The sequence below is a fragment of the Dasypus novemcinctus genome, chromosome 4, assembly GCF_030445035.2.
Source record: "Dasypus novemcinctus isolate mDasNov1 chromosome 4, mDasNov1.1.hap2, whole genome shotgun sequence".
Lineage (NCBI taxonomy): Eukaryota > Metazoa > Chordata > Mammalia > Cingulata > Dasypodidae > Dasypus > Dasypus novemcinctus.
The window spans coordinates 127,580,951-127,601,840 of record NC_080676.1 but is presented as its reverse complement, the minus strand read 5'-3'; the positions used below and the strand labels follow the sequence as shown (position 1 = coordinate 127,601,840).

Here is a 20,890-nt window from a genome sequence, read left to right as displayed (position 1 = left end):
CCTGAAATATATTGTTTGAACCTTTGCTGAGAAGGGGCTATAAAAGCCATCTAAACACAATGAAAAATTAAGATAATGTTACCATTGAGATTATGATGAATAACCTTTCTTTTAAAATAAAAACCATGGCCAGCAATCAATATAAGAAACATTAAATATGTAAAAGAATAATCAAGTGTTACGAATAGTCAGAAAGTTTGATGCTCTTTGTTAGCCATTTTTTTCAAGAATTAAAAATTGATGAAATACATAGCTATTAAGATTTACTTATTTTACATTTACGCATTAAACCTACTAAGATATTCATTTTTCAAGCTCACCATTACATCAAGGCACACAGAGCAGTCTGCAAGTCTTCAAAGAAAACTGCATGGAGGCTGTTGTTATATCATTAAACCAATACCATATTTTGCTGGCACTGTGTGATGCCAACCCAAAGAATGACCGACGGGCAGAATCCATTTGTGCTGCAGTTTTAATGTTCTTTCACCACAATATCTGATGAAACAATAAGCCGCCATTTCATTGGGATTGGTGCTTTTTTACAATTGTTAAATCATTTGACTCTAAAACTATTCTGTTAACATAGCTGGCTTTAAAACAAATATTTGTTTCAGTCAAAAATATCCTTTTTCAGAAAAATAATTGACATAGTATATTTACATATGAATAATATTTCTTAAAAAGAAAAACATTCCTATAGAATATTTTTTCTCACTAAATGATATTATGTCCTAATTAGACAACTGGCAGGAAAAATAAGCATTCCATTGCTAGATCTACCTTAGGAAAACAGCACCCTTTTCTATATGAAATGGTTAAATTGGGTCTCATGAAGACATGTGTCTTCACAGTGTGTGTGTGCATGTTATTTGATTTTTCTTGAACAGAATTGCAGATGTCATTCTATAGAGGGTCAAGGCTAAATAACCTGTTTTCACAAACAGTCGCCTACCTTCTAATGTTTGTTGACTGAGTGTCATTTCATGTCCCAGACTCTTTTTATCTCTGGTTATCCTAAGAATACTTCATCTTCTGAAAGTTCAGTAAGCAGACCTATTCTTTTTATTCTTAATACACTCTTTGTATCTGCTAGCTTTATAGATTTCATGGCTATTTGCGGAAGGTTAAGTTGGGTAGCTTCAGATTTTATGGAGACAGCCAAGAGAGGTTCCATGCAAAAGACCAGATGGGCTTAACAGAATAAAGTGTGGTGTGACTAATGAATTAAAGCGGCCACTCTATGTCTCAGTCTTTGTCTCGCTGCAACTGAGGCTATATGGAAAACTGGAAAACTTTTGTAATTTCAAGAAAACCCTAAATCCCAAGAATGAAATTTTAAATAAATACTATTTTTTGGATGGTCCTTTTCCCAATTCATTTCCCAAAAATCAATCATACAGTAGTCATACATTATAAAAAGAGGTAAATGACATCAGCAATATATAGGGTCATGACAGTGCCACTTAACATGTCCATTTTAATAAATTAATGCTGACATTTCACAAAACTGGACAAATATTTGAGGAGCAATGATTCCCCCAAGATAGTTGTTTTCTCCGCATTTATATAACATTGTAACACATGTATCAAGCAATTTCTTTTTTATGGTTTTCTGTGTTGCTTGGACTTTTTGCAATAAATGTATTTCTCTTTTTGAACCAGGAAAAGCCAGGCAGCTACTTTTTCTTAGAAGCAATGTATATGGTCACTGTTTGAAAATGTGCTAAACATAAAAGGTAATCCATTGGCTCAACTTTAGAACATCTGCCTACCACATGGGAGGTCCAGGGTTCAAACCCAAGGGCTCCTGACCTGTGTGGCGAGCTGGTCCATGGACAGTGCTGATGCGTGCAAGGAGTGCCATGCCATGCAGGGGTGTCTCCTGTGTAAGGGAGCCCCACGCACAAAGAGTGCACCCCATAAGAAGAGCTGTCCCATGCAAAAAAAGTGCAGCCTGCCCAGGAATGGTGCTGCACACACAGAGAACTGACGCAGCAAGATGATGCAGATGCAACAAAAAGAGACAGATTCCCAGTGCTGCTGACAAGAATCCAAGCGAATGCAAAAGAACACACACAATGAATGGACACAGAGAGCAGAAAATGGGGGTGAGGGAAAGAGGGGAGAAATAAATAAAAAAGAAATCTTAAAAAAAAAAAAAAAAGGTAATCCAAAAATTCATTTCTGGCCCAGGGCTGTGGCAAAGATACAAGCTTTCCATTAAAGTCTTGAATGAGCCTCTCATAGAGGCTGCCTCTCATAGGCATAGAGTTGGTGGCTTACTAGCTACTGACTTCATTCTGTAGTGCCCCCATCCACCTGTTGAGAATCATGCTACTGAGTTTCTGGACCAGAGAGATATGCACCATTTCCAGGCCTACACCATCAAACCCTTCCATAAGCCTAGTGTTTTCCTTGCTCCTTTCTGTTGGCCCAGGTGAAATTTGTAAGCCCTGGGTTGAAGAGGCAAAGCTTTATCAGCCAAAGACCCACAAAATCTACAGGAAAGAAAGACCCACCCCACGACCATCAGACTTTATGTGGACTTCATTGTGTTAAGCTACACAATTTTGCAAGTGTATCAATCATAGAAACTAGCATTGTCTTAACAGTGGGATCCATTAGCAGTTTTCAAAATGAACATACATTCTTTACTCACATCAACATTTCTTCAAAGCCAAATGTTTCTTAACATTTATCATTTTGATAACTTCTAAGATGTATCATCAAGATTACCATGCAATATGTACTTACTTATGAAGAATAAAGATTCATACATATGATTCATTTTCACAATTTACCAACCAACATAAAATATTAGTAATGTTGGAGCACATACAAAATTGAATATATACTTGCTAGATGAAATTCTCAGCACCTTTCAAAATGCTTTCATAATTTAAATGTCACCTTAGTATCTTATCCTTGTTATCTACTTTTAAGTTACAATAGCATTTTGCTGTTGTTTGCTTTATATTTTACTAATAATCATTTACAAATCTGTATTTTATGTTCATGCCCATAATGGATTGTGGATATGAAGGCTTTCTTATTAGTTTTTTTTTTATTCATCTAATAATAGTTTTAAAAATCATCTAATCACTTTTCAAGCACAAATTTACTTAACTTTATAAGTAATTAGCATATAAACGTATTTCAATGCCCTTTGATAGCTCAATCTTTTGGTTTAAGAAGCAATTACATTTCTAACTGGACACTAAATGTGACCATAAATTACATATTGCTGTAAACTTCCAATACCTACAGTTATGCATGCAAGTTTTTAAAACTCCAAATAATTTTAAATATCCTGATGAAGATTGCGTCATCTTGTTCACTGATGCATCATGGGTACTCAATAAATGGCATTGGTTGAATAAATGAAAAATAAATCAATAGACTAGGACTAATTGCTTCTGAATACTTGACAGCCTTTTGCTTGAGATATTTAAAACGTGTGCTGAGGCAAGTTGAATTTAATTGTGATGTTAAAAAAAAATTAAGCTAATGCAGTCATTGTTGGTCTCACACACATTCTATAATCTATTCAACTTGAAATGGTGGTGTGACCACAAACAAAAAAAGGAAAAGCAGGAGAGAAAATGCTGTGGCAGATGGTCAGGCAGGATGTGTGTCAGCCCTCCTCACCTAGCTGGATGAACTGCGGCTCGCTCTTCACCCCAGGTCCAGCCCCAGTACTGGCAGCCACCTCCACACTGTACCGGATCCCAGGAACCAGAGAGGGAATCACCACAGACAAGGTGGAACCATCGACGGTCTTGTTTATATGGTACCGAGTTTCATTGCCCAGGCACCAAACCTGTAAGAAAAACATAATGAACATTAAGATGACCGGACATCATAAAACAAAGACGAGCAAGCAACTCTGAGTCTAGTACTTTATAGCAACAGCTCCATGGAATAAAATTCCTTGCCACTGTCACAGTCACTTCATCTTTTACATCAAAACCAGAGAAGTGATTGAGTCAAAGGAGGGAGAGCTTCTGAATATTCTAAATTATGTTATATAAATGTGGATGTTGAAAATAAAACTGAAAACAAGGAGAAAGAATCATCCTAGGATTTTATTCAGCCTATGATGTGTTGAACTATTATCAATAAGAGAATGCACTCTGATCTTATTTTTAAATGGGCATATCAGTCTTTGATAACATAAGCAATAATAAAGCATATTTGTCGTGAAAGAAAAGCATTCTTTTAATATGAAAATTATTGTATACATCATTAACTTTAGTGACAGGAAACTATTTGCAGGAAATTAAGACAGTTGAACTACACTAAATTCTCATTTTACATTTCACTAATGGATGACTGGTCATAAAATAATCTTTTGAAATGAAGAAGAATGTGAATATGCTGCATGACAGTATTCTGACTCAGTTTCCAAATGATAATGATCCATGCAGTGGTAAACATACTCCATGGTTTTTATGATGTCCTCGAGCAACATGTTGGATTAGTGTCAAGTAGGCCATTGTCTAAATGGTCATAGAAAATGGGATTTAAAATAAATCTAAAAATATGGGTGTCTTAGATTGCTTGGACAATAACCTTTCATTTTTTTTCCTTGAAAGTTAATATTATTTTAATATAGTTTCAATGTATGACACCAGCAAATGGTCAGAATCTAAACTAGAATCTGACCATTTGGAAATAAAGACTCCTTTTGTGATTTTTTTCCCTCAATTACATTACGCAGCTGAACTGAAGCCACAAACTGATTTTGTACCAGTCAATCAGGTTCTGAAAGGCATTTTATTATTTTAAATTGACCATGAAGTTAAGTGAAATCCACCCTTTCACATTTCTTCAGCAGAGAAATGAGTTTTGACTCTAAAAGGAAAATGGCTACATTATACAATTTTGCTGGAGAACTGAGACATCACCTCATTTTAAATCCTTAAAATTCTTCTATAACAGTTGGATTTTTCTGGACTGAACCATAGCATCCTGTCACATCAAGTACTGACATAACCTTGAAACTCACGAGAAAGCACTTAAAAGTGTGGAGATGTTTACCTTTTTAATCATTCAGTTACACTAGAAAATATAATTTGAAGTATCTTATTAAAACACCCAACAGAGCATATATGACAGTATTTCAAATGTATTTTTTAAACTATGTAGTACTTTTCAAGTGAAGTGTATATGAATTTCACAAAGATGTGCTCAGTTTGTTTTTAACATTAATTTTATATGAAAATATTCTACATAAAATTAAGCTCAAGATATGGTTATTGCCTCCCTAGCACGGAGGGATTACTACCAATCACTAGCCGGAGAAGCAACTAGAAAGAGACCTCGAATAAAAGGGTCAACTCAGACCAGCAGAATATCTCAGCCTATATGTTGGATCAAGTGTTAAAAACTGCTCTTTGACCTTGAGTAAAAGAGGGAAATGACAGAGAAGAATGAGTTGATATGGTTAAGAGTCTTCCAAAAAGAGTTAGTAGGTCATCAGAGGGGTCGTGCTTATGCACACCTCAGCAATACCCCAGAAAAAGCCAAAGTAGATACAACCCTAGGTATTGGCTCTCCTGAAGGCTATGGAGATCCACAGGGTATATAGTCATGGCAGATGGATTTGGAGCTCTGTGCCACATCAGAGGGCCCTACTTTGGAATTTGTGTCCCTGAGTGTGACAGAGCTGGACTCAGATGTGACTTTTCTACACATGCCTCTTCTGTCACTTTTACTGAACCTGTAGTTGGCGTTAGGGATGGTGCATACTCAGGAAACTTGACTCTCTGGACTGCCCATGTGCCAGCTGGACCCTGGCCCTCAGCAGAGTGGTGACTCCTACTCTCTGGTTCATTCATCTTATCGAGGTCAGCTAACAGGGAGGTGAAGATGGTCAACCACCACACCAGGGAATCAAGAGTGCCTATAACTGTAAGCAGAGAAATTGTATCCATCATCCATGTGGAATCTAATCTCTTGATCGAGAGGTGAAGAGGACATCACCATGCCAGGGTCCACAGAATGGAGGAATAAAATATGGAATAGAGTGGACTTACTGATATTCTATTATAAAACTATTGTGAAGAGTAATAGAAGAAATTTTAGCATTGAGGTGGAGAAAGTGGCCACAGGAGTTGCTGAGGGCAGGAAGAGGGTAGAAAAGATGTGATGTGGGGGCATTTTTGGGATTTTGAGTTTGTCCTTAATGATATTACAGGGTCAGATGCTGGACTTTATATACCCTGCCATAACTCACAGAATATCCTGGGGCAGAGTGCAAATTACAGGGTAAACTATTATCTGTGTAGTGCAGCAGTGCCCCAAAATGTGTTCACCGACTGCAACGAGTGTGTCACAATGATGAGGGAGGTTGTTGGTGTGGGAGGAGTGGAGTGAGGGAGTAGGGGGTATGCAGGAACCTCTTATATATTTTAGTGTAACATTTTTTTTGTGATGTATATATTTTCAAATAAACACGATTTACAAAAATGATGTGGTGGGGGGTGGGGAGTGCGTTATATGGGAACCTCTTATGTTTTTTGTTTATGTTTTTTAATGTAACATTCCTTATGATCTATTAACTTTAATTTAAAAAATTAAAAAATATATGGTTATTGTACAAAATAACTTGCCACTCAAAAGAAAACCTATGACTTTTGTATGGGTCTTAGTGTACATCAGAGACCAATCAAAGTAGGCACTATGTTAGAATTAGTGAATCAAAATTCCAAGGGTGGTGGCCAGTCATATATATTTTGATAAAGGCATTCTGATTCTAACCTATAACTAAGAATCACTGACCTAAACTGTAGAAATGTCTGCCTTCCTGACATCAGCTTCATATCAACAGGTACAGTTTAAAATGTGTGCATAAAGGAGCTCATCTACTAATTATAATAATTAACGAGTAACTAGAAAATAATCTGACATCATGGAAGTATAAGGCAGAATCTAAAGAACAATCTGTTCTGCAGTTAAAATTGTTCTTGTATGCAGTACTAGTATGCAAGTGTTGAAAAAAATACACATATTTTTTCTAATGAGTTTTTCCTGATTCAAATCTATTAATTTTTCACTTACCACAAAATTAATGAATGTCCCACAATATAGATTCATTGATAGTCAAAGAATGCATTTGTTCTTGTCCTAGCTCATGTCCTTAACTTAGTTTTGACTACATCTTGGCATGCTTGAAAATATTTGCTCAGGATTTATGTAAAACTCAACATACTCATTTAATAGAGCTGGTGATTCTACAGAAAAATAATTATTCAGAATCATTGAATTAAATCACCTAACAATCTGTTATATATTTTTAAAACTTCATACAAATTTGTTATCTAATTACCCCTGAGGATTGAAAATTTATTTAAAGAGTAAAATAAGGTTTATAGAAAAAAACACTGATTTTCAAACACACTAAAATAATTTTTCCTACTTAATCCCAAACTTCTCAGATTTCAAAGGAGTAAAAAAAGAATGCAAACCACATTTAATAAAATGTGACTTACAGCAAATTTCATAGGGAAATTCAATCCTGTAAAACATACTTAAGCTCTTTTGGGGTCCAATAAAGATTTTAAAATTTGCATTTACATTAGTTGCTTGTGTGAAATTACATGCCTATATATGTTTATGACTACATAGATTCTTCCTTTTAAATTACTTTGTTTAAAATTACTTTTCTAGCAAAATATTCTTCCACAATCATAAACAGAAAAACTTTTAAAATAAATGTTACATGTTACTACTTGACCACTAGGTGGCGACAAATAGCCACAAACAATTTAACCAGCTTTTTATTTGCAGATGTGTCCTTCCTCAGTGAATTGCCATATATGTATATTACCTTATATTCTTGGACCATTCCATTTTGAGTGTCTTCTGGAGGTGGCTGCCAACTAACAAGAATTGCAGTTCCATTCCCATCATTCTTTGATACAGTTACACTTTGGGGTGGCGCACTGGGTGCTATTAAATTGTTTTAGAAAATAGATTATTACAAGTGCATTAGGGAATATTAAAAGCAGTCACTTAATAGTTAAAGTCAAACAACAAGCATATAAATTTTGAATCAATGTGTGCATGTTTTCAAGATGTTTCTCATCCAAGTTTGAATATTACCAAACTATTTATGTTTCTTTCTCAATATTGCTACACTATTGTGATAAATTCATAACCAAAGTTCTGAAGATTTTCTCTGTAAAACATTCCAGAAAAATTCCTGTATCTTCTACCCTTCTGTAACCCCATACCATATTCTCAAAAATGTGAAGATGAATGCTGATCAATCCTGATATGAGTCGTATCATTTAAATAAAATGATAAAGATATTTTAGGGAAAAAGTCTATTTTTTAAGAGAACACACTTGTGTAACCTTTTCCCTTTATGTACTAATTTTTTATGTATTAATTTTTAATTTCCAATTATAATAGAATAATCATCCTGATTTTCTAAGAACTGAAGGTTTTCCAGGCAAATGTGACAATTGTACTAAACCTGGGAAAATCCTGGGCAAACCAAGATGATATACTTTATTTGCAAATCAATTAATCAAAATAAAATGGAATAAATGAATGAAAAATGAATGGAAAAGCAAGAAAACTGTAAACAATTCCATCGATAAAAGTCAATTTTAGTTCCAAATAATTTAGTATACCTTATATAAGCCATTAAGCGATAAAATGTTCACATTTGCATTTTTTAATGGTGACCACTATTATAACACTTTGTTTTTTATTAGTTGTTCTAATGAAACAAATTTTCTTAGCAAAGTATAACGCTCAATATCAAGGCAGTTAATAATTAATGTGAACATTAGCATTTTAACCATTTCAATTAAGTTAATAAAAGCCTAACAGATATACTGCAATGCACAAAAATAACACAATTAATTTTACTTGCCTTCTTCCAAGGTTTTGGCAAACTTGATTTCACTATCTGCTCCTTGAAATTCATTAAAGAAAGGACGGGCCTTTATTTCATAGCTGACTCCCTTTTTGAGTTCTGGGATAACCGCACTGTTTTTGGCTGGGGTCCTCACTTCAAAAACTAGCCATTCTGATTCACCATGGTTGATTCCAGATGGCCGATAGAGAATTTTATATCCTTGAATATACTGAGACTGTTGGTCCACCTATTAAAATGACAAATAAAAAATGTAATCATTCAGAATACCTTCATACTGGCTCCTTGGAAAACTATGAAAATTAAATATGACAGAATCTAAAAACACCTATCTGGCTTTTCCCCATATTTTTCTAGTTAATATAAAGCAGACTTTTTTTTTTTTAAACACTATCTTTTGCTCTTTTTCAGCTTAATATGTAATATTAGGTATTAATTTTTATACTTTGTGCAGACGTGTGAGTCATCATGGCAGTGATCATCTAAGTAGAGACAGGCCAAAGCCAAAGGGATGAGAGAGTAAAAGTTGTTTTACTGCATTCTGATTTTAAAAGCCAATTTAGTACTATTTAACAAGATATCTAAGTTTAAGAAAATTTCGTGGGATAATGATTCCGCCACAAATTACATATTCACAGTTAATACTTTGCAATTTTTTTTCCCTGAGACTGGTGAAGTTCGCTATTGTAACATGTTCTTAAAAATATACACAAATTTGAAACTTTATCTGTTTTAACGTCAGTAGACAGCTACCATAATAAATCCTGTTTACATATTAATGTCAAGTTATCATTGGTATAGAAGAGGGCAATGGGTGATTAAATTTACAAATCAAAATATGTATAAATCATTCTTATAATGATCTCACAGACTGGGATCAAATATTACAATAACAACAACTCACCGTCCAGTGTACTTCAATTGATGAGGAAGAAAGGATGGTAGGATTGTGGAGGTGCAGGACAACATTTCCTAGCTCTCTCTGGACCTGCTTATGATCCACCCCCTGGCTTGTTGGTGGAATATCTGCAAAAGTTTGAGAAGATGGTGTAAACTTTAACATAATGTTCTGAACTTGAATGAAACATGGTTAAACAATCCTTTCATCCATAGAAACTCTTTGAAGAGAACCATCATTGGGGCTTTGATGCTAACCTGAAATTACAGAATATAGGACAACATAACCTTTTTATTAGGGTCAAGAGAGAAAAAAGGCAGAGGTCACATACAAAGCAAAGCAAAATGAAAACAAACAAACAAACAAAAAAACAGGAGGAAAGAATAACAATGACAAACAGCTGTATTGAAGGGCTCCTCCTCCATCACTTTCCTGCGGAGAATGAGGAGCCTAGTGCAACGCCCTACACATTTGTTATAACTTCGTGTAGTGAACCTAACTAACTATGCAAGAGAAAAAAGAGAGAGAGCCATAATTTGTGGTCAGCGTAGAAGGGCACAAAATGAATGGAGACACAATAAGTGAAAAATGAGCACAGAAACAATTCATACATCTTATCTCCTTTAAGATGAACCTCGGTGTCTTCCCCACTAAGGTATATCATAACTTAGTGGCTGCAATGGGTAATACAGAAGCCACCAAGTAAGAAAATGAATCTAATTAGATACATGAGAGCAGAACACTTTACAGTTCTTTAATTGGTGATATTTTAGTTTAGCTAGTACATCATTGTTAAAGAAAGTTTTTAATAAAGAATTCTTCTCTAAGAACACAAAAATTTTAGATAGGAAATGAAGAATACAATAAGAATTAGACAGCTCCTAAAATTAATTTATATTGAACTTTTTTCCCAATAAGGAGGAGTATTGTTCAACTTATTAAAAGTCTATACTCAACAAAAATTTCAAGTTTCTGAAGAGGTTTTCTCAAGACAGATGTTGATTTGCTTAAAATGGTAAAAGAGAACACAGGGTGAGGAAGAGAAGAAAATAAAGAATGATTAGCCTCCCTAATAGTATATTAGCAAATATATTCTAGATTATTCACCTTCTCATAAATAACAGAATCAAGAATCTATTTTTATGAATGAATAAATGCCTTCTAAATACTGACCTTGGATACAAAAGGAAAACTTAATTAAAATGAAGTTGGTAGGTATCTCTGATGAAGTCCAATAAAAGCAAACAAATGGAAAGAAATAACATATATATTATACCACTGACTATATATATACCTAGTCTATTTTAAAAAATAAACATTGGTTGAATTAAAGTGAATTATTGTATGGAAAACACATTCATTTTCAGTATTTAAATATGTTCTCTCTTAGGTAAACTCATATTCTCAGAGAATCTTCTGACTTTCAGGAAGTTCCCTCAAGCACAGTAATAACCATTTTAAAAAGTTACTACCATAACTTATATCTCAATCCCTAATTTTTTCTTTGATATAAACTTGCCAGTCAATAATGTCATGGAAATTGCAAGATTCTCTTGCCTAGTGCAATCACTTTGGCCATGTTGTTCTAGAACATTATTTTAGAAAATGTTACACAGGAGATAAAATGGAAAGTGATGTCTAATAACGTAATAGGAAGAAGTTTATGAGTTGATCCTTTTCTTCTTCTTGTTCTCCTCCACCTCCCAAAAGAAATGTATTCCAATGTTAAAGAGCTTTTCCAACATTCACATTTAGACTTGGAAGTAACCTCAGTTGTTGTCCTATCAAAAATCTTCCTCATTCCTCATCAGTAGCTCTGAGGAAAGTCTGACCAGCTACTATTCCATTATTTATCATAACTAGGATCTCATTATTCTGTACATTGTGTGTTTGTGTGCATGTTCTTTAAAAACCTTGAGCTTGACATCACTGCATGCACAAGAACCATGAATTAAAAATAGTAGTAACAGGAGCAACAAGCATCACCCCCCCTGCAATGCTACCACCCTTCCTACTTGCCAGCCACTCATTTCATCTTCTTTGCATTATCCAATCTCCTCTTTGAGAAAGCATATTTTAGTCACTCTGTGACAAAGCTCAAACTCCAACTGAGACCTATGCTGACCTGACTCCTCAGAATCTGTGTCCTGCATCTTTGCACCTTTAACTTTGACTGAAACTCACTCATCAGTAGCTCCATTTGGGGAGACTTTTGCAACTGTGTTTCAAAAAAACAAACAAACCGTAAATTATGACTGATCCTTTATGAATCCATTTCCAATAAGTCTTTCCTGTATACCTTCCACCCCTGACAAAAGCCTCCCCTTTCTGCTTCTGCATTCTGTACTTTCCAATTGGATTTTTTCCAGGTTCTTTCCCAGATTCCAGGTATGGTGAATTTTAGCCTGACCCTCAGTTGGGGTGCAGAGTATGCCAAAAGGAGTTCAAGAATTAGGCAATGAAATCTGTAATGTTACTTCAACTCATTGGTCCCGTTCTGTTGCTTGGAGTTAGAAAAAGGATACCTTGTCCAAATGACGGTCTTTTAAATTGTTAAGAAAAATTTTAAGGAAAAAAATGCCGTGCCTACTCTAACATTATTTTCTGGGTTAAACATGCCATGGTCCTTGAATTTCTTTTCCTATGATGTGATATCTAGCAACTCCACCGACTATCTTCATTGTTCTTCTCAAGGCTTCATAAAATTCCTGAAAGTCACCTAAACATGTGGTGCTCAGAACAGAATATATGACTTCATTCCTGATCTGACCAGTTCAGAGTAAAGGCGAGAGATTATCTGATCCAGAAATAATTCAGCTAATGCCAGCTAAGCCTACATTTGTTCTTTGGCAACTACATCACTCAGTTGGCTCAGATAGGTGTTTTAATTGCCTTCAAACTATAAAGTCTGCCTTTCCCCCTACCACTCTGACACACATTCACATGTATTCCTCTTAAGCCAGGTGTCCTCAGTCTATCTGTCTACAGCTAATTTTATAAGCCTACATTCAAGTACCAGGCTTTTAATTTTCTCCATTAATTTTAATCTTGTTAGAGCTGGCCCATCATTCCAGTCTGTCAAGATAAATGTAATTCTGATGATCTCATTCAGCATATTACCTGTGTTTCTCACTTTTAAGATATCTGCCAATTTCATGAACTTTCTATATCTTTAGTCCCAACACCAAAAGAAATATAAGTCCAATAATAGAGTTTTATAGGGGGAAAAAAAAGACCTCTGAGCCTTGTATACTTATAAATGTACTATTCAATTTAATCCTTGCACAACCTTAAGGAATAGGTATTTTTAGCCCAATTTTTTTGATGAGGAAAACTGAGGTTTGGCGAGACTAACTTGCTTAGGGCCATGCAGTAGTTTGAGCACCTGAGAACACACATTCTGCTTCCAAAATTCTAGGCCTGTTTCACTATATTTGCAATCTTCCCATTGCCATGCATTCCTCTAGACTTGGATTGTTCCACTAGCTATTCAAGTAGAAAGGTAAGTTGATTACAACTTAAAAAGACCAATACATTTTCAGATAAACTGCTAAATGCCTTCCTACATGCAAATGAGCATATATATCACAAAATGATTTATATGAATAAATGACAGAACAGACTTATGCTGTACATCATCAATCAAAAACTCAGAATCCACCGGATAGAGGCCACGCATGTAGTGGCGACAAAAGGTTTAAATGCACTTTAGAGTTGCCATAGTTTTTGTAATTTTATAAAGGCATAGGTAGTATTGAAAACTTCAAACTGCCCTAAGGCAGGCTCCGAGAATATTAAAGCTCCTGGAGAGGTGACTCATAATAGCAAATACAGGCATTTGGGTGTGTTGAATTCACACAGCAAGAGACAGACATGGGCACGTTCTACAACTCAGATTGCTCTTTCTCTGTGAATTCTGAGGCAAAAAGTCTTTCCCAAAAGATTGTTTATATACCCACTGGAGAAGACAAAACACACAACAAGGCTGCCAGACCCTCACCTCCCCCTTCAAACTAGGAAAAAAGTAGTTAAAATCTTTCAGTTATTTTTGTATACAACTTGTCTCTATCACTCTAATTAAGGTACATATTTTCTTTTGGAAATGTATAACTCAATATAGGAATTTTACAATCCATCCGTATGTTGGTGAAAATATTTTTATATTTCTAAGCAGTACCCTCTATAATTAGCTTTCTTTTTAAATCTAAATAGCAAACATATTTAAAATACAATGAAAATATGTTTTAAAAAAACGTAAAGGTTGATTCTAATTCACCTCTTTTTTTTTCGACATAAATTTTACTCCTATTGGAGCATAAAAAAATAGGATAAGCAAGAGGGTAGGTAGGAGATAATGTGTGCTGAAAACTAAAAATAATTTCTACTTGTAAACGATAATATAAAGCAGCATATCTAAGTAAGTAAAAATTTCCAGTTTCAAATATTTAAGATGCATCTTTAGCATGTCTACTTTTCCTTTATCCATATTGTCAATCCAGCTTTGACAAAAATGTAGGTGTTTTTCCATTTAAAAATTTAATATATCATGGCTCACATAACTAACAATAGGAAGACAGGCCCAACAACAGAAAGCCCTACAGTAGTTTTTTTCTATACTTTGTAGGAGGTCAATTGAACATAAGGATTAAGAATACATTCAAGTTTATTTTTCAAATCTCTTCTAGATATGGGTGATTTCCAGAAAGTATTACTTGGTTAAAGTTATAGTTCTGAAAATTCATCCACAAAGTTGCACATACTGAATCTCAACATAAATAAAATATCAATTTTAAGAGCAATTTTAGTATGATTATGATTGTATATTCACATATTATTAAACTTGAAAATCAAGAAATTGAATAGAATGCACAAAATATTCACTGAATATTTTTGTCTCACTAGACTTTTTATTTTATAAAATGAGAAACAGTTCCCTTTTATGTTACTCTCATCTTGGTGTGCTGACTTCAGAAAACAAAGTTTGCAAACATTGTGTTCAGGTATTAAAAAATTAATTGAGCAGCATCTGTATTAAATATGCAATCTTAGCAGTTAGAACAAATTATAGTATAACATCCATGAGTAGGTATCAATATTTACCTTGTGTTTTCACTGGATCTGATATCTGGCTTGGATCACTAATTCCATAGGCATTTGCTGCCCTCACAAGGAAAAGGTAAATTGCATTAGGTTTGAGTCCTTTAATGGCAAGGGTTTCTGTTTTCACGTTCTCTGCTACGGTCTGCCAGCTGCTACCAGATGCATGGCTGAGCACAGATACACAAGTTAGAACATGCTTATTTAATGGCAAATCAGAAAGAGGACAAAAACTAGGAAACATTATTCACTCTACCTGAAGGCTTCTATAATATAAGATGTTGGAGTTGCACCTGAATTCAAATTAGGTTGCCATGACAATGTTACTGTATTTCTGCTGACATCTGTAACTTCAGGTTTTGAAGGGGCACTAGGGATTAAATTTGGGTCAGTGGGTCTTGGAGGCTGAACCGGAACTCCAAATTCTAATAAATGAGAAAAAGATACATAGAACAAGATTATGTGCACATACGTACTAAGATTTTAGGACTCCTACTTCATCAATTTACCAAAAAGGAAACAACTACATGCTAACTGGCATTTTGAGGCAAAAATACTATCCAATTTACCTTGAACTTCAATGTAAGCACTCCACGTTGCTTCACCACTAGGGGTTGATGCAATGCAGGTGTACCGACCAGTGTCACCCAGCTGAGAAGACAGATGGAAAATAAATATTTGGAACAATCAAGAGCTCACTGGACTGGAAAAGCAATTACAGGTTTGTATACGGTCCATGAATATGGATAGCTGCATTAGAATTCTCTAACCAGAAATTTGCTCTTAACTGAATATATTTTTATTGAATGTGAAGGAAAAAAATTACATGAGGACAGAAAATACAGATTCGACATGATTATTCTCATTGTAGAATAAAGCAATCTAATATTGAATTGTATTATATCAGTATTATCAATATCAGGGACAACAAACAATGACTAAGATATAAATAACTTTTAAAATTCAAAGTAATAATCTTTATTGCTAATTTATATCTTTATATTTATTGTGACATTTTGAGGCCAATAATTTCAGTCAACTATTCTTACTATTTCATATTTTTATTAGAGTTATATCTGTATCGATACCTAAGATAAACAGGCATCTATTGAAAAAGGATAAGTACAAAAGGACTTCTTCTCAAAGTACATATTCTTTTTTTCTTTTCCTTTGTTTTAACTTGTAACTTAATGCACTTCAATAAGTATAAAGACATATAATAGCTTGAATGAATGTACCCTCCGTCTAATGGCTGAATGCCAGAAAAAAAAAAAAAAAACACAGGTCACATTTTCAACTTTAAATCAGCAGCAGCATAATAAACCATTATAACTTCTGCTTTAGTTAGTAACTCTATCTTCAAGTGATGTTTGATAAAGCAAGAATGTTGTCATCTTGCTCTGGCAATTGCAATAACAAAGTCACAATAGTTGTCACAAAGAAGTACAACATATTAACATTTGCGTGGCACATAAAACGAACTGTTACACTGATCCAAAACTCGAAAGAAGCCACCCACAATAGACAAGAAAGTAATTGAAATTTGTGTTTATTGCTGACAAGACTATTCTTTCATATGCTTCCAGAGCTTGTCTGATCTTGACCTTAAAAGAAAAAGAAAACTCAAAACAAAACAACACAGTCCTGAAAGAACAGGTATGGGATGTGATGCCCTGAGAAGTAAATCCCTAAATTGTTCTCCCAAACCTGTGGGCTTTTCATCATTTGGCATTCTAATTTAAAATGTACATTCAGTGTGTACATTGCTTTATAGTTTTTGTTTGCATGCATAGTATTCTGTAATTGCAAAAGGCTGAACCAAATACGCATAACAGAAGAACTATTCAAGTTACATTAAGCAAAATAAAAAGGTACTGGAAAATTTCTTTGAAAACTGCTTTATGGAGTGAGTACATCATACCACTATTTGGAGGTATTCTTTCTCCCACAAATTTCCCTCTACTTTCTTTCATTGATATATGTCAGAAATCATTTTTTTCTCCTCCATAAAACCTTAAATTACTTGCCATGGGCTAAAATATGAGTCAAAGTATCTTAAACACACATGGCAGAATGTCTGAAAGAAAAAGGTATCAAATCAAAAATACATTAATATTGTTACACAGGTTCGATTAATCCTAAAATTTGAGATTTGAGCACCAGTTGCTAAAGGCATAAAACAAAGTAGAAAAAGATGGAAAGACTAGGGTGACATTTCAAGTTACCTTGGCATATCGGATCTGTAGCACTCCGGTCTCCAGTTGTTTTATTCGAGAATCTTGGGTTGATACCAGGACTCCATCCTTTCTCCACAGAATTGTGGGCACTGGACTGCCTGTGGCCACACAGCTGAGGATTAAAGTACCATCCACTGCTACAGTCTGATTCACAGGACCCTGTCGAATGACTGGGGGAGGCCGGTCTGCAATCACTGCCAGAAGAAACAACAGGAAATAGATTTCTGCAACTGGAAGCAATTTTCTAATCATCCAAGCAACAGCAGTTGCTAAAGCTTTGAAACAAACTAAAGATAATTAAACAAGTAACTAAAGTAAGAGACATGCATTATTCCGAATGCATTTATATGATGCACTGATTTAGAATATTAAAATATGATACAATGTACTCTTTTTCAAATGACCCACCATTGACAGAATGAGAATTGTAGACTGTGAAGTAGTAGTGTAGTGGTGAGAAGTAGAACACTGTATTTTTTTTTTTACTTTAAAATATGAAAAAAAAAAAAAAAAAGCAAAGAAAACCATTCACCCTAAGGAAACATATGAAGCAAATTTTAATAAATGAACAACAGCTATCTGATATTTAGTGAATATTTTGTGTCCCATAGAGGAAGTGATGGTACCCTACCAGCATGTTTTGTAATTTTGGATTCACAAAGGAACTTTGGACTTTCGTACTTTACAAATCAATATAATTGGACTCCCTATTTCACTTTACCTTGGGATTCTTTCTATAAAAACATATGTAAGTGGGAATCACGCAAAATTAAATTGAGAGGAACCTGAAAAATGCCCAAAAATATTGAAAGACTGATCCAATGAGACAACTTGAGATGATGTGCTAAATTGGTAAATATCGGACTTCCATATTAGAAATAATAGAAATGGAGAAAGTACTTTTGCTAATTCTGTCACTTTAAATAATGGTTTTAATGTAATATCGAAGAAAATGAAAGGCATTTTATTATATATAAATTACATTATTATATGATTATTGAAAAACTAAATCTAAAAAACTGATCTAAAATAAAGTTATTATCATATAGAATAATTGAAAACAACTATAGCAGAATGAGAATATTTCTTAGATATTACCATTCCCTGACCTAGGCATATTTTGTGAAACTCCATAGAGAGTTTTTTAAATGAATAAAAATAAAAAATAAAATTTCAGTAATTGTCTTTAATTATTAAGCTTTAAAACTCTGGAATTAATTAAAGGAGAAAAAACACACCAATATACAAAAGAAGACTCTAAGCAGTCTGAGTTAAAGGAAACTGGTTGCCAGGGTAACTAAATTCTGGGTATAACAATTTGCAAAATTGGATGTGTCACGTTCAAAGTCTATGTACCAAAACTTTTCACAAGCTGGAGTCAAACTTCAATTTGTTCCTCATTCATCACACAATAATTATTAGCCTTTTTGTAGTCAATCTTGGAAAAACAGGAAAACAAGGAAGTGAAATCAGTAACTGTGAATTTTCACTCTATCCTTCCAATTCTCTTCCATGCCCTGGTTACTAGTGTGAAATGTGATAATACCGGACCCAGTTTTACAAGGCTGCAGTCTGAAACTTGGCAGGACTGTTTCATATATTCCATGGTTGAAAAATGTAAGCCAATAACTCTTTTACTTAGATTTTTTAATATTCTCTACATTATCTGTTGAATTTGGTGAAAATCAAATTAGAAGCTCCTTTTGTTAAGTATGACAAAAAAGAATGAAAGTATTTTATTTTATTGAGATTTTTACAAAATACCACCTGTGCTCCCTTGATTAAAATAAAGAATGAATATTTTTCTCCAGACATTAATTAAATAAGTAACAGAGTGCTTTTCTATAACTGACTATAACCAAGTCCAGTAAAGGAATGGTTTACATTTAGCATTCTTTTTCCATTTAAAAATAATCCAATACCTAGGGATTTATTCATATTTCTATTTTTTTAAATAGTTCTTTGAAATTTGCACCACACTTAACATCATCTCCCATCTCCCCATCCCATCTGATCCCAATTCATTTATGCTTTCTGCCATTTATTTATGCAAGGCTTACAGAGGGTGGTTAGTAAAAGTAAAGCAAAAAAAGAAGAGAAGGGCTGATTTTCAGCTCTACCATCTGCCATGTGTCTTTGGGAATGTTCCATAATTCTCTAAGCCTCAATTTTTTCATCTACAAAATAGGATAATATTCCTTGTCTCAGTCAGCTCAGGGTACTGCTATTAAGATTTAAATGGAATAATAGATATGAAAGTGCTTTGCTAATTGCCAATAGATAGATAGATTAGCTATAGACACATATACACACTGTGATAACATATTTATCTTTTGTTTAAAAAAAAAAGTAATATATGACTCATAGCTACAAAATTGAATCATTCCTTAAAGCAATTTCATGTTTTTAGGCAGATGAATATTTTGGTGTTATTCTAGATTAAAATAAAATATAGATGAAATGTTGAAAATCACACAATTACACACACCAAAGAATGTAATACATTAAGATAGCTACTACTCCACAAATTCTTGGCTTTATTGTATCTTTGCCTCTGCTGTGTTTGCAAACAAAAAAGAAAGTCAAGGAACTAAAGTCAGTGACCAGTAAGTATTATGCCTACTAATCATCCTCTTAACATGACCTGGTAATATAAAAATATTGATACTGCCAATTTAAAAATGTATATCTTTTGCTGATTAAATTGGCAACTAAAATTTGTCAACGTAGAAATTATAGTTTTATCTAGGAAGAATTTAGTTTATAGTTCTAAGCTGTTTTCATATCAATTAACACTAAAACAAAACAAAATAAAAAAATAGAACTATGGCAACAAACACAAAATCACCCCAAACACTGAAAGATGAAACAGGGCATTTAGTGTTGTGAGTGAACTAACTTTTAGTGATAAATCCCAAATTCAGAAATTTAGATGATCTTTTTCTTCACTAAAAGTTGCTACACATGATCTAAGTCTCACAAATAACAAGCCATTCATGAACTGCCATATCAGATGGCACATAGAAAGGTTTACTACAAATCATTAATTAAAAGATTGATAAAAAATACTTCAAAGTATCTCACCATAGTTTTATCTGGTCTTTTTTCATGTACACCTCTACACAAATTGATTTATGAAGTTACAAATACAAACATATGTCCAATTTGATGTTCTAATTTAACCTCATATTGATTATGCTATTCACTATCCAAGTCATTACATGGTCTTTACAAAATGTAAAGAAAATTTTGGGTCATTCTAACTATCGGAGTCTGTAGATACATCATGTGCCGTGGACAGTGGCAAGAATTTGGGTTTTTGAGAGAGACAACCCAAATTCTGAATTCTGAATCCACTAAGAGTTGGCTGTTCTTTCCTTCCTTTTTCACCCTCTCATTCACAGAATATCTACTGAGTATCTACCACATGTCAGACTTTTTTGAATAATGTGTATTTATTTTACTTTAGTAGACCTACATGGGGCATACTCTCATAGAACGTAGTGTATAATGAAACACACAGGAAAATAAAAAAAGAAGACAGGAAAGTATGTGTGTGTGTGTGTGTGTGTGTGTATACACACAGCAGGGGTGGTGGCATGGAACCCATATTTCGGGAGTTAGAGAATGCTTTCTGGAAAAAAAAGAAATTTCAAGTCACTAGAAAGCAGCATATGCAGAATTCTTAACATAAAGGAAAAGCACGGCAAGCACAATCTATACAGGGATGTGAGCAACAGAGTATTCAGAGCTGAGATTGCAGGA

The 20,890-nt window shown here is 34.0% G+C and overlaps 1 protein-coding gene across 13 annotated transcripts in view; it reads right to left on the bottom strand.

Moving 5' to 3' along the window:
* Positions 1-20,890, bottom strand: part of ROBO1 (roundabout guidance receptor 1) — a 1,228,714-nt gene that overhangs the window by 71,258 nt on the left and 1,136,566 nt on the right. For all 13 annotated transcript variants that reach the window (XM_058296067.2, XM_058296071.2, XM_058296074.2 and 10 more), the window contains 8 exons: positions 17,114-17,319; positions 15,458-15,539; positions 15,145-15,313; positions 14,892-15,058; positions 9,798-9,919; positions 8,891-9,122; positions 7,835-7,956; positions 3,652-3,823 (listed from right to left, as the gene is read on the bottom strand). In XM_058296067.2, the coding sequence (XP_058152050.1) occupies positions 3,652-3,823; positions 7,835-7,956; positions 8,891-9,122; positions 9,798-9,919; positions 14,892-15,058; positions 15,145-15,313; positions 15,458-15,539; positions 17,114-17,319 (1,272 nt within the window). The remainder of the gene's footprint in view (positions 1-3,651; positions 3,824-7,834; positions 7,957-8,890; positions 9,123-9,797; positions 9,920-14,891; positions 15,059-15,144; positions 15,314-15,457; positions 15,540-17,113; positions 17,320-20,890) is intronic.